This window comes from Astyanax mexicanus, chromosome 22, assembly GCF_023375975.1.
Source record: "Astyanax mexicanus isolate ESR-SI-001 chromosome 22, AstMex3_surface, whole genome shotgun sequence".
Taxonomy (NCBI): domain Eukaryota; kingdom Metazoa; phylum Chordata; class Actinopteri; order Characiformes; family Acestrorhamphidae; genus Astyanax; species Astyanax mexicanus.
Window position 1 is genome coordinate 9,510,859 of NC_064429.1, and position 14,142 is coordinate 9,525,000.

General features: G+C 36.5%; 1 protein-coding gene across 1 annotated transcript in view; it reads left to right on the plus strand.

The window, feature by feature from the left end:
* The window catches only part of trpv4 (transient receptor potential cation channel, subfamily V, member 4), a 41,040-nt gene that overhangs the window by 3,346 nt on the left and 23,552 nt on the right, over nucleotides 1-14,142 (plus strand). Inside the window, exons 2-4 of the mRNA XM_049470258.1 lie at nucleotides 3,821-3,954; nucleotides 6,787-7,190; nucleotides 13,177-13,355. Coding sequence (XP_049326215.1) covers nucleotides 3,946-3,954; nucleotides 6,787-7,190; nucleotides 13,177-13,355 — 592 coding nt within the window. The 5' untranslated portion in view covers nucleotides 3,821-3,945. The remainder of the gene's footprint in view (nucleotides 1-3,820; nucleotides 3,955-6,786; nucleotides 7,191-13,176; nucleotides 13,356-14,142) is intronic.

A 14,142-nucleotide genomic window follows, 5' to 3' on the forward strand; every position in this document is an offset into this window, starting at 1 on the left:
ATTAGAATAACACTGCTGAGGATAGCACTGCTGGAGTAAATTAATGATTCAAATATCACTGCTGAAGTAACTTCATGATTGGCATAGCACTGCTGAGGTAAATTTATGATTAGAATTGCACTGCTGAGTAGGGGTGGGCAATATTATATCGTATACAATATATTGTGACAGAAATATCATGATATTAAAAATCCATATTGTGATAATAGGGATGTTCTGTCTTAAAAGTAGTCCATTATTTACTGTGAAGCTTTAAGTGTATTTATTGTATAATTGTTTTAGTTTGCAGTTTATATGCATGCACTAAATATTCTGCAATATTACTTACTGCATTATATTATTTTATGCTATATTATTCATTTTGCCACATTATGATTATACTGTTATACTATTATACTATATTCCTGAAATGAATTACCGGTAATTATTTTTCTGTTTTCCTATATCGCCAAGTATATCGTTATCACAAAAATACCCTGAAATATCGTGATATTATTTTAGAGCCATTTCGCCCACCCCTACTGCTGAGGTAAATTTATGATTAGAGTAGCACTGCAGAGGTAAATGTATTGTGCTTTGTTGGTATCTCATCTTTTAATGGTAGTTTTGTTTTGTTTCTTAGAAAGGCACAACTCAATGCATTAGGCCAGTGCAATTCATTCAATTATGGCTATTTTATTAAATTATTGTTCAGTATTTAGTATTTATTCTTTCAATATTTTATTTTATGTAGGTTTTTGCCTAAATATTATATTTCAGTGCATTCCTAATTGTGATATACCACACCATCCAGCTCTAGGGCGTCTATAGGATGGTATAATTTTTCGGAAATGTAACTTTATACTGATGTTTCTCAGACTTTCGTAGAGAAAAACCTGTTTAACTGGTTTGTTTGAGGCGAGAGCTGTAGGAACTGTGTTTCAGGGACTCTTGTGAGGGACGTGTCTGAACAGGATCAGCTGTGGGTTAACGTGGTGGTTTAGTCGGGAGATTCCTGAACAGTGACTGAAGTGAGGCATCCAGAGGACAATCCTCCAGATCGTGAAATCGACCTCTGGAGCGTAAAAACATCAGAGTAATGCAGGAGAGCAGAGAGGACGGGATTTAGTGGATGAGGCAGAGATGCTGTGTTGTCTCTGTGTTCTCTGCGTTCTTTGGGGGACTGGGTGGACTGGTTGTGTTTAGAGAAATCCCTGTGGAACTGCTGGGAAGAGAACGGGACTCAGGCCCATGTGTCACGACTTGTTCGGGAAGTCCGATCAGCTGCAACAATAGATGCTGTAATCTGAACAGATTTAGATCTTTAGAAGAGGATTTATAGAGGACTTCAGAACCATTTCAACAATTTCAGTATTTATATATTTTTATATTTATAAAAAAAATCAGAATATTTATAAAAATCTATTTTTTTTATTATAATCTTCCAACTTCAATCAGTAAAATATTGGGATGCTCTAATCTGATGAAATGACTCTGATGTATCTGGGCGAGTTTAAGCATATTTTATTACACTAAAGGGCACACTAAACCCTCTGATCTTTGCTGACTCCACCCCTAGATCAAATTTGAAAAAGGCTGAAAAGAAAGGGAGGGGTAGTTTGGGAGGGGCAATGGATGATGTATGGGTTTAGGCACTATAGCACAGGTTAGGAAATGTTTATAAAAAAAAATATGCAGGAAAACATTTTAGCTATTAATGGAAAAAAATATGGTTTAGGGTTTAGTGGCTCTTTAAATATGTATGTATTTAAGTGTCTATTTATTTTATTGTTAATGATTAGTTTTAGGAAATTAGAATATTATGTAAGACCAATTGTTACTTTTAGCAGTGTGCCACATCCTGCTGGAAAATGAAATGAAACCATCACTGATTGGTGGAAACTTCACAGTAGACCTCGAGCAGCTTGGACTGTGTGTCTCTCCACTCTTCCTACAGACTGTGCTTCCTTGATTCCTAATGAAATGTAAAATTTACTGATGATCAGTGATGGTTTGGAGAGACATGTCATCTGCTGGTGTTGATCCACTGTGTTTTATTATCAAGTCTAAAGTCAGTGCATTTTTGTTTTCCCACAAAATCTTACAGCACTTCATTTTCCAGCAGGACTTGGCACACTGCCCACACTGCCAAAAGCACCAACTAAGCCTACCTAAGCCTCAGGTGTTGTGTATCAGCTAGCATTAGCATTAGTGTGCAGTGTGTGCTGACAGACAGCAGTGTAGATGCAGAAAATGCTTAACTAGCGTCTGAAGCTAATCTGAGAAGATTTTTCTGACGCTGTTGCTGTTTTTATTAGACAGCGCTCAGATTCGCTCCAGTCACCATCAGCGACTCTTTAATTCACTCGTTTCCTCAGAGCTGAGAATAAACCCTGATATTCTGATATACGCAGGTTAGCATGCTAACTTCAGCTCCAGTTAGCGCTAAGCTGAGGTGATTGAAGCTGCGCTGGTGTTGGTATAATATCTCCAGCTGTGTAATTTACCTGTTTAATCCAGTTTAAGGCTCGAGAGATGTTAATTTTTTACACTGAAAGAGTGAAATATTGAAACAGTGAAAAGGCTGTCTGCAGTTAAATTGTCCTCTTACCTCAGAAATCAAATATAAAGGTCAGCAGGCCTTTAATCACCAGGGTTCGTACAGTCATGAAAAACCAGGAAAAGTCATGGAATATGAAAATATCAATTTCCAGGCCTAGATAAGTTTTGGAAAAGTCATGGAAATTTGCAATCTACAAAACTTAATTAAAAAATAAATTAAGGAATTTAAACTCTACACAAAGGAGCTCTCAGGATCTGACACACATTTTATTATTAAAGTTTGTGTGTCAACATTTTTATTAGATTAATTTTAGACCTACTTTAATTAATACATTTTAATTTAATAAAAAAAAAGTTGATTTTTTGACCATATAATGGTTTTATGTCCATGTCTGCACTGATGTTTTCCACATTGTATGGTCATGAAAATTTGCTTTGAAGGCATGAAAAAAAATGGAAAAAATCATGAAAATGTATTGGATAAGATGTATATTCTATTCTACATTGTGATAAATTTGCTAAATTTTAGGAATAACCATATATATATATCAAAAGGAGACTAATGCAACAGGAAAAAGCCATATTCAGTTTTATTTGGCAATATTATTGCATACGATATGATATGGCACACACACAAATTCAGCTTTTCACCAGACTTTAACAGTCAAAAGTCATTGATCCAAAATACCACGATACTAATAATGCACTCCATATATCCAATATTATTAGTAAAATAATTTATATGAACTGAAAATTCTATACAAATAGTACAAGTGATGCATTCTATTTTGTGAACATTTCTTTAAGTATGGTGATGCAATATTTTTACGCTATAGCCCCAGTCCTACCTTTAAAAGAACAAAACTGCAGGAATCCAGCCCTCCAGGACCGGATATACATGCTTACATGCATATACATACCCTGCTCCAGCCTCTAACCTTGACTAGGCAAAACTTTTACTTTAATGTTCAATTCAAAACTGATCCAGTTAATTTTCTGAATTAATGTGTGTTTAGTCGACTCGTTCACACTGAACTGATCTGGTGGAGAGAGAGGATGCCCTCTAAATAAATAGGACCGATATATATTTTATTAGCTTATTAAACAGATTGTCTATTTAATCCCAGTAAACACAGCTGGCTGACCAGTGCAGCGGGCTCTTCACTCACTGGTCTGTGTGGAGGAGGTGGAGCAGAAAGCTGGGGATGAAAGGATCAGTGATGGAGGTGTAGAGTCTGTTTAAACTCTGACATCATGTTTCCTCTCTGTTTTTCTGCAGTTCAGTCCGGAGCCCCCAGCCCCCCCCGCCCCGCCAACAACCCGCCCCCCTGCCCCGCCAACAACCCCGCCCCATTCCCCCTTCCCGCCTGAGGAGGAATCTGGCACCGTGGCACTACCAGAGGGATGAATGAGGTAAGAATTTTTCGTTTTTTCTTCTCAGTAGGAACAGAAACCTCTTTCAGATCTGCTCCACCCAGACTGATGTTTAACATTCAGTCTGCATCAGCCATAACATTAGAACCACTTCTATATGAATAGAATAGCATTAGTTCTCTAGTTCTAGTGGTTTCTGAAGAACTGGTATGCATTTATAAACCCCTTACCTGCACCTAAACACTTCCTGCTACTAATACTTTATGTTAATGAGGTCCTGCAACCTATGGTCCTACCTTTTCTGAACTCTGCACACTCTGGTGTAAAGCTTAGATTAGGCCCGAGCCCGTTAAAGTTCTGTCCGAGCCCGACCCGACCCATAAAATGTCATTATGAGCCTGAACCTGATTTAAACCGACATTTTTTTTAGTAAGTAGTGTGTTAAAACTAAGCTTTTTTAAAATCATTTTTTGGCTTTTTATGATTTTAAATGAGCAAAATCAGTTCAGAATGATGTTAGTTAACATTGCAACACTGAAGAAGCCTAGACCTTTTATTTTTATATACTCTAATATAATTAATAATCTTTTAGAATATAAAATACTTTCTGAACAAAAGATTTTTTATTTTATTTTAAGCATACAGCCTATGCACAGAACACAAAAACAGCAATAAGGCTATGCTCCGTCTTTTTGCTGTGGAATGCTATAGAAGCGTGCAGAAATAAGACACTCTACCAAGCCGACACCAGAGTGTTGTTACTATCAACAGCTTACTTGAAGTAGCTCCATACCTCTGACTTTCCTTTGCATAGGGGCCAAAGTTACCGTAGCTCACCTGATGTAATTTTTTTTACTCCTCACTTCAGAAGAATCCGGTTTGTTTTGCCCAGCGCCACACATATAGCGCTGGAGTGAGGTGCGTAATGCGGAGAAGCAGAGGCGCTTTTTCATTTAAAAAACAGTTTTTTTTTTTTTTTTTTTTTGGTTACTTTACTATGTATTGTGATTATCACGCAAAAATAATATTATTAAAAAAGAGAAAAACAGCATTATCTGGCTAATATATCAGATTAAACTGCAACCTGTCAGCAGTTTAGGACAGTTACAAACAGACCAGAGTTCGTTTTAACCGAACCAAAGTAAATGCAAAAAAACCTTTATTTCATTGACTTTTCCTTCAGGAACATCAGGGAAGTCATAACATTTGCACAATAACAGGTAGTTTAATGCAAAGGAACAAATAGACTTCACTGTGGAGGACTGAACGTTACCTGGACATTTCCTTATTTCTTGACAGCATATAGGGTTATAGCTCTAGTGTTTGAGAGGCCGCAGACTGTAGATCATTAACTGGTTTCCAGTCGTTCAGTGTTCAGTTCAGAAGCTCATAGTGGGAATTTTAATGTGGAAAATAAAATTTTCTCAAACTGGGAAGTGTTTAGTATTCAGTCATGAATCAGTGCTCTCTGTGTTCCTGTGTAACGGCAGTGGAGAGGGGGAGGTGGGGGAGGTGGGGGAGATGGGGGAGGAGGGGCGGAGTGCCTTCCTAACTGAGGGCACAACATACACTGACATGCCCAAAAAAAAATCATGGGACTAATACATGTGTCTAACTAGTACTAGTATCCTGTCCAGTGACTTTTGTCACGTCCCAAGGCCCCACGTCACTGTGGGATATGTGGGCGGGGTCTCCTGTATTAAATGTTTATGTGATGGATTTTCTGCTACAGTTAATAGAGCTGTTTTAGGATTAAATGAAGATGAGTCCTGGTGTCTCCCGGCTCTGTAGATGTTTATAGTACACGCTCCTCTCTGCAGCTGATGAGAGTTTGACTGTGTGTGAACAGTATTTCAGGTTCTGTCAGTTTCCTCATGACCTCGTTTATCACTGTCACAAAAATGTAGGTCAGCAGGAGTCCTGAGTCCTGAAACTCCGGATTAAAAATACCTGTTGAATCCATATAGTGAATCTATAGAATATAAAACTCAGGCAGGGATTTCTATTATAGTATTTTATTCTTTATTCATGAATCACATTTCTGAGGTCAACGTGTTGGGTTGTATGTTGGGTCAGTTTATTTAACTGTTTTATATAAAATGTCACACTTTTTCACATTTTACGTTATTAATTTATTTATTTAGAATTCATTTATTTATTTACACTTATCCATATTTATTTTTTTATTGATTTGGTTGATTTGATTGTTTCAAAGACAGAAAATGAATACATGAATTAATACGTTTAATACAAATGTGACGATTAAAGCAAGGTAAGTCAACTTTATTTTTTGTAGCACCTTTTATATACAGTAGTTTATTTAAGTGCTTTACATAAACAGGGATGAAATACAAAGACATAAAATAGCAAAAGCAAAAAAGCATTTTAAAATCTTTAAAAATATAATACAGTAAAATGAATCATTAAAAAGCAAGAAAATTAAACATTTAAAGAAAAAAACCTGGATTTAAAAGTTTTCTTTGTACATGCTCTTCTAATACTCTCTGTCAACTGATTATAATGGCATTTAATTTTTTATTTTTTTATTAAAAATGTATTCTATATTAAATTCTATGTTGAAAAAATCTAAAATTGTAGACTCTTTTATATAAAAGTGTGAATAAAAGTCATTTAAGCTGAATTACATTAGAATTCATTAAAGAAAAAACTAGAGACACATAGGCTAACAATTCCCAGTTTAAATAACATTTAACATTTTTAGTATTTTAACTATTATGCTATCTGTGTATTTAATTGATTATATATATTAAAATGTTCGTATATCATTGATTGTATAAACCATAGTTGATTTTTACCTTCAGATTCGTATTTAAAAATAAATTATAAAAATTTTTGTTAATTTCTTGGTAGGTTTCCTCCACGTTACTCCGGCGGTACCGCCTGGCCCGGACAGAGACCAGCACCTCTGTCTCTGATGGGGCGGAGGGACGGGACGTCTCGGGGGACGGAGACCCCGCCTTCCCTCTGTCGTCGGTAGCAGGACTGCTGGAGGGGGAGGACGGGTCCCCCTCACCGCCGGACCCCGGGCGGACCACCGGCCAGCCTCAGGCCGACGGCAAGCAGAACCTCCGCAATAAGTTCCAGGGAGCCTTTAAAAAGGGCATCTCCAACCCCATGGACCTTCTGGAGTCCACCATCTACGAGTCCCCCGTGGCCCCGGGGCCCAAGAAGGCCCCCATGGACTCGCTGTTCGACTACGGAACGTGCAGAGCAAACAACAACCAGAAACGCCGCAGAAAGAAGCTTCCACGAGGGTGAGGAGATGCTTTACAGCAGTATTGCTTGTTGCTTGTCCCGGTCATGTAGCTTGCCCTCAGCTGCCGGAGCCCTGAGAGAGCACAATTGGCATTGCTCTCTCTGGGTGGGTACAGTACAGTAAATTGCGCTTTCTCTTTCCCCTTATCACTCCTAGGGTAATGTGGATCAGCACAAGGCTGCGTCTGTGAGCTGCTGTATAAGAACCGAGTCACTGCGCTTTCCTCCGAGCGAGAAAATGGGATTTCTCCCTAATTTTTAGGAACTTTTTGGGATTCCTTAAGTAAAAACAGTGGAGAGACCTCTTATTGTGCTTTAAGGAGCTTTCAAGAGAAGTTTTACTTCCAAAAATCTTTTTCTTAATAGTTTCTGTTTCTTCCAAAAATCTGTTTCTATACAGTTTCAAACAGAGGAACCCTTAAAATATCCTCAACCAACTTAAACTTTTCACAGTTTGTCCAAACATTACATTCATACAGTTTCCCGCTCTTGCACCAAATCTAGTTTTCAATCATTTTAAACAATTAATCATTTAATAATGCAAATATTTTTAGTAAAATTCAAGTTTCTGTTTCTATATCAGTTTAATTTGGTCTGTAGCTCTTCTAAAAGTCCTCAGATTTGGTTGGATTACAGATGACATTTACACAGACTGCTGCAGACAGTGTTTTTATTGGGGTTCTGTCAGATTTGCTCAGTGTTTGAGGAGGATTTTCACACAGTCTTCAGGCAGATGGGCTCCAGGCTGATCAGATTGTTTGGGTAATGCTCGTGGGCCACGGTTTTTAAACAGTCCCACAAATTCTTAGATAATTTTTTGTTGTTCAGACGCTCCAGTATTGATTTGCTTTGTTTAGATCACAATCTTTCTGATAGTTAAAATTTCTTTAGTGAGTTTTTAGCAGAGTAATGCAGATCATCATGTAGTTCTAAAATATTTAGTGAAGATGTCTCGCCCCCCCCCTGCGAAAAAGCAGTTCTTAAACATGATGCTGCCACCACTATGCTTACTAGGGAATGTGCAGTGTTTGTGTTGAGTAGAAAATCTGTCGATCGATCTGTCAATCTATCATTCTATCTGTTGCTCTATCGATCTATCTATTGATCGGTCAATTGGAAAAAAATCAGGACCTCCCCATTACATGTTAAAACCTTTGTCTTTTTAAATAATTTCAACTTTTTTGAGAAATGGCGTGTTTATAACTAAACAAATAAAACTTAGCAAAGAATTTAGTTTTTTTGGCCAAAGGGGAAAATAAGAGCTGTTACAATTACAGTTTTGTAAATTACATTTTACTTAAAAGTAACTTCTTTTTTTTTGTTTTAATAGTTTATTTACATTATCTCTGTCTCACAATATCATCTACCTATTAAAAATGCTAAATAGATTTCCAATATTTTGTCAAAGGGTGAGTAAAGCGCTTCTGTTTATTTACAGTAAGCTTATATTTCCAATATTATGTCTAAGCATGAGTTTTCAGTAAAGTTTCTCCAGCACTAAGGCTGGGTGCAGCAGCATTAGCATTAGCGGGACGTAAATGCCGCTAGCTGATAGCGCTAGACTGAGGAACCGGGGGCGATATCAGCTAGCGACTACTACGAAGACTACAGTCCGATATACTCACCTCTCAGTGGCTGGCAAAAGAGCTAGTGCTGCGGTTAGCGGCTAATGCTAATGCTGCATCCAGCCTTAGTGCTGGAGAAACTTCACTGACAACTTACCCTTATAACACTGTACTTTAGAGGAGTGGCTTTACTGCTCCTTAATGCCTGACTGATAGAATTCATACATAAGGAGCTCTGTTGATTTTTTGGAAAATTAAATAATTTTGTTTTGTATCTCCAGTGCCAAGCTAAAGACATGTGTTCCTTTAAAGGTGAACCACAGTGTCTCAGCAGACACAGCAGTGCTTTCTCATCTATAACTATGGTTCAAGTGTGTATATGTATGTATGTAGGTATATATATATATATATATATATATATATATATATGCTGGCGTGTGCTGCGTTTCCTCAGCAGTCCGTGTTGCCGCTCGGTGTTTGGTAATCTGAGACACTCTGATGGAGCCATTCTGTGGTTAAACTCATGAAGCTGCTGATTTGACTGGCTGATGATTCTCTCACTGATCTGATCTTCTCTCCGGCTCCTGATTTGAAAGTCAAATCTCTCTGATTCAGATCGAGACCAAAAGAAGCTGAAATATTTATTTAACAGATCAATAGGAACACATTGTAACTCATACAGTAAATACACATTCAGTAGATTCAGATCTATTACTGTTACTATTACTGTTCTAGACATCCAGCAGCAGATATACACAATACACAGACATTACATTACAAACCAATTTACACCAGTTACTGTGCTTATTGTGAAGATAACTGATGTCAGCCATACAGACAGTGTAAGAACACAGTTATGTAATAATAACGGCTTTAAAGTGTTTAAAGTTTCCTCTGAGGAGGAACTGCTTCTCTCTGCATGGTGGCGCTCATGTGGTTGATGTGGGAAGTAAACAGACAGCATGCAGTTGTGAAATGTTTACAGTCGTTTATCCACAAACACTGAAAAAAAAAAGTATTTTTCAATGCAAGTTTAGCAAAAATAAAATGTGCATGAACTGCAAATAATGACTTGTTATATTTAAAACACTTTCCTGGTATTAAAAGCATTGTAAAGCAGCATTGATACATAAAATATATCTGATGTAATAGTTAAAATATTGAATGTAGGAACATATCCAGGCTGTTATTGTAAGTAAGAATATGTTCTTAATGACTTAATGCCTGGTTAAATTAAAGGTTAAAAAATAAATAAATAAATAAATAAATAAAATAAAAAAATATCAAATATAATAGTAAAGTACAACAACAGCCAGATTTATGTAGTAATAATATACATTTGTATATTTTTATACAATACTTTTCATTTTAATATATATTTTTATTAGCCTGTCAACATTAACACATTATTTTTGCATTTTTTTTACGCAAATTATTTACATGTAAAACAAACTCTGGTGACGCATTAGCAGTTTTATTTAGCAATATAACACAATATATAACACTGATGCTAGACGTTTATGCTCATCTCTCTCTCGCTCTCTCTTTTTTTTATTGATTGAAGTATTTTCTTTTCTTCTTTTTTTTTCTGTACTACAATTCCCAGCATGCATTGTTGAACTCTATCACACAGTTATTGGGAATCCTTATGAAACTCAGTAAAAGTTTGGGTGGGTGAGGGTAAAGTAACGCTCCGGTGCTGTAGGTGTTTAGGTGATGTAGGTGTGGAGGTTATATGTTGTTATTTCTCTCTGAGCTGCTGAGGAAGTGTTTACTGAGGAAGTGTGGGTTTAACTCAGTGTACAGAGGCTTATTGATGGTACTGAGCTTCTCAGAACCGACAGGGTGGAACTTTACTGTACTGACCGTTATAACACTGACAGTACTGCTACTGTGTGTGTGTGTGTGTGTGTGTATATATACGCCCTCACACACTATATTACCTCTACAGCAGATTCAGAAATGCTGTTTTTAACCAGAGTGATTCTCTACTGTTCAGTTCAGTCCACTGTAATGCACATTTTAGTGCTTTTTAGCTTTAACAGACCTGATTTACCTCGTTTATAAGAGTAGTTCTGCAAAAAAAATCTAATATGCATAGTACTTCCCTTTAAAATGGTGGTTTAGTAAAGGTTCAGATTAGGGTTGCCAAAATTCTTAAATATAAGAAATATTAACATTTTGACATAAAATACACAAAAAAGCTCTACAAACATTTTTAATTTAGGGTAAAATTAAGTGCTTGGATTTTTGCACCAGGAGTAAAGCAGCATAAAGTTATCCAAAAGCAGTGTGTAAGACTGGTGGAGGAGGAGAACATGATGACAAGATGCATGTTTAAAACTGTGATCAAAAACCACCAGGGTTATTCCACCAAATATTGATTTCTGAACTCTTAAAACTACTTTATGAATATAAACTTGTTTTCTTTGCATTACTTGAGGTCTGGAAGCTCTGCATCTTTAAAAAAAATCAGCCATTTCTCATTTTCTGCAAATAAATGCTCTAAATGACAATATTTTTATTTGGATTTTTTTATTTTGGAGAAATTTTGTTTGTAGTTTATAGAATAAAACAGCAATGTATATATATGCATTTATTTATTTGTTATTCATCCCACGTTAAAAACTCCAAATCCTAATAAAACAAACCACAATACTCTAATAAAATAAGCCACGCCCCATGCACTGACTGATATCTTCTGGCAAAAGCACAACCAGATAAAAAATCAATTATGATTATTGATCATTATTGTTGTATATAGTGTTGTTGTTTGTGTGACAGACATGGGACATTTATTGGACATTTATGGTAATCCCAAACAAATTGTGTCCCCTATTGGTTCATTACAAGACATAACATTTAATTTCCAAAAAATATATATATATTCCCTATTTTGGGAATTTCTGGACTGGTGGTAACCCTAGTTCCAAGATACTTCATGATGGATGTTGATGCTGATTGAGCCATAAGATAGTGTATTTAAATATACATAATTAAACTAAATTAAAGCCTTTTAACAGCAACAGTGTTAGAGCTTTACTCACTGTATTTTCTAACTGTTAAATATCACTTCTAACTCTCATTTTTGACAGTTCCTCCAATCTACTGAGGTAACGTTGGTGCTATACCGGTGCTAATCTAGTCCATCTAAAAAAAAGAAACCTCAAATTGTTTATCTTGCTGAAACAGAGTTGATTGGACAGGAGATTTGCTACAAAACATACCAGTATGCTAGTCCATATTTAAGCCGCAGGGTAATGTGTTAGTGTTATGATAGTACAGTACTATCTACAGTACCAACCAGAGGTTTAAAAACACCTTAAATCCTGTGTTTTTTTATATTTATTATTTTAAAGGTTTCTACATTGTAGATTAATACCAAAGTCATTCAAACTTTGAAGAAACCAGAATATGTTTTATAATTTAGATTCTTCAAACTAGCACCTCTTGCTTTATCTCTGCTGGATTTTCTCAGTCAGTTTTATAAAGGGTAGAGTCACCTGGAATACAGGCTTTCAGTTAACAGCTGTGCTGAACTCATCAAGAGTTAATTACTTGAATTTCTTGTCTCTTAATTTTAAAGTTTCAGAGCATCAGTTAAAGTAAAGTAGTGAAGAGTTACAGGTATACAGTGAATAGTGAATATTTGAGTAATGTTCGAATCCAGGTTATGAGAAGAAATACATACTCAACTAAGTAATGAAAAAAAGAAAAAAATGAAGGTCAGTCATTTAGAAAAATATTAATTTTAAGAACTTTCGTTAAGTTCAGTCGACAAAAAAGACTATAAAAAATGTTATAATGATGGAACTGGCACTCATCAGGACCGCCCCAGGAAAGGATAGAAGAGCAAGAGTTTCCTCTGTTGTACAGGATAAGTTTATCAGAATTCATCAGAGTATTATGGTTTGTTTAACACTTTTAAGTTACTACATGATTCCTTATGTGTTCCTTCATAATCTGATAGATCACTTCACTATTCATTTACTATGTAGGAAAAAAAAATAACAATTTTGACTGGTACTGTAAGTATTATTATATACCTAGTCAACACACAGTACATAAACATTAACTAAAAAAAGCCAAATTGAGTGATGTGTGTGGCTTGAATTGTACTGTGTATTGCTGTATATTTAAACATTATTTATTGTGCTAATTAGCTGGATCTTGTGAATGACTCTGCATTGCAGTGTTAATAAAGAACTTATTTATTCAACCAAACACTGTTCTACACAGCAGTCTCTAAATTCTGCATTCTGACAACTTGGAAAAAAGTGAAAAAGTAAATAAACTCTTTAAACACAGCCCTGCTTTCAGCTGCCGGGGGGAGGGGGGGTGAGAGGTGAGGTGGCAGCATGGCGATGAGGTTTTCCAGAATCCACACCTTTCTCATCTGACCTTTTCCTTCCATCAACAGGAAGACGGAGAACGAGATGTCGTGTGACGAGAGCTCTGCCGACCCTCCCAAGGTCCTGAAGGTGTTTAACCGCTTCCTGCTGTTTGACGCCGTGTCCCGGGCGGACCCCGAGGCTCTGGACGGGCTGCTGCAGTACCTGCAGGCCCAGGAAAAGAGGCTCATCGACGAGGAGTTCAAAGGTGAATCACCGAAACGCTGTGCTTTTAAACACAGTCTGGATAGGAAACAGAGTTGCACGGCTGCGAGCAGTGAACGCTGCACAGACTGCATGTGTAAACAGCATGGAGCAGCAGAGACAGCGTTTGTTAAACACTGTAGTAACTAATTGGCATTATCTGGCTAATACAGCTACAGCTACAGCTTTTATTCTATAAACTACAGACAACATTTCTCCCAAATTCCAAATAAAAATATTCTCATTTAGAGCTTTTATTTGCAAAAAAAATGAAAAATGGCTGAAATAACAAAAAAAAAAAAAGATGCAGAGCTTTCAGACCTCAAATAATGCAAAGAAAACAAGTTCATATTCATAAAGTTTTAAGAGTTCAGAAATCAATATTTGGTGGAATAATCCTGGTTATTTTTTTTCATGCATCTTTGCATCATGTTCTCCTCCACCAGTCTTACACACTTCTTTTGGATAACTTTATGCTGCTTTACTTCTGGTGCAAAAAAGAATTCAAGCAGTTCAGTTTGGTGGTTTGATGGCTTGTGATCATCCATCTTTCTCTTGATTATATTCCAGAGGTTTTCAATTTGGTGAAATCAAAGAAACTCATCATTTTTAAGTGGTGTCTTATTTTCTTACTGAGCTGATTAAAGATTAAACTGCGGTTTATCAGCAGTTTAGCTCAAATAAAAGGAAAGAACGCCATCTACTGTACCCACCCAGAGAGAGCAAGTCTAATTGTGCTCTCTCTCTGGGCTCCGGCAGCTGATGGCAAGCTGCATAAACAGGATTCGAAC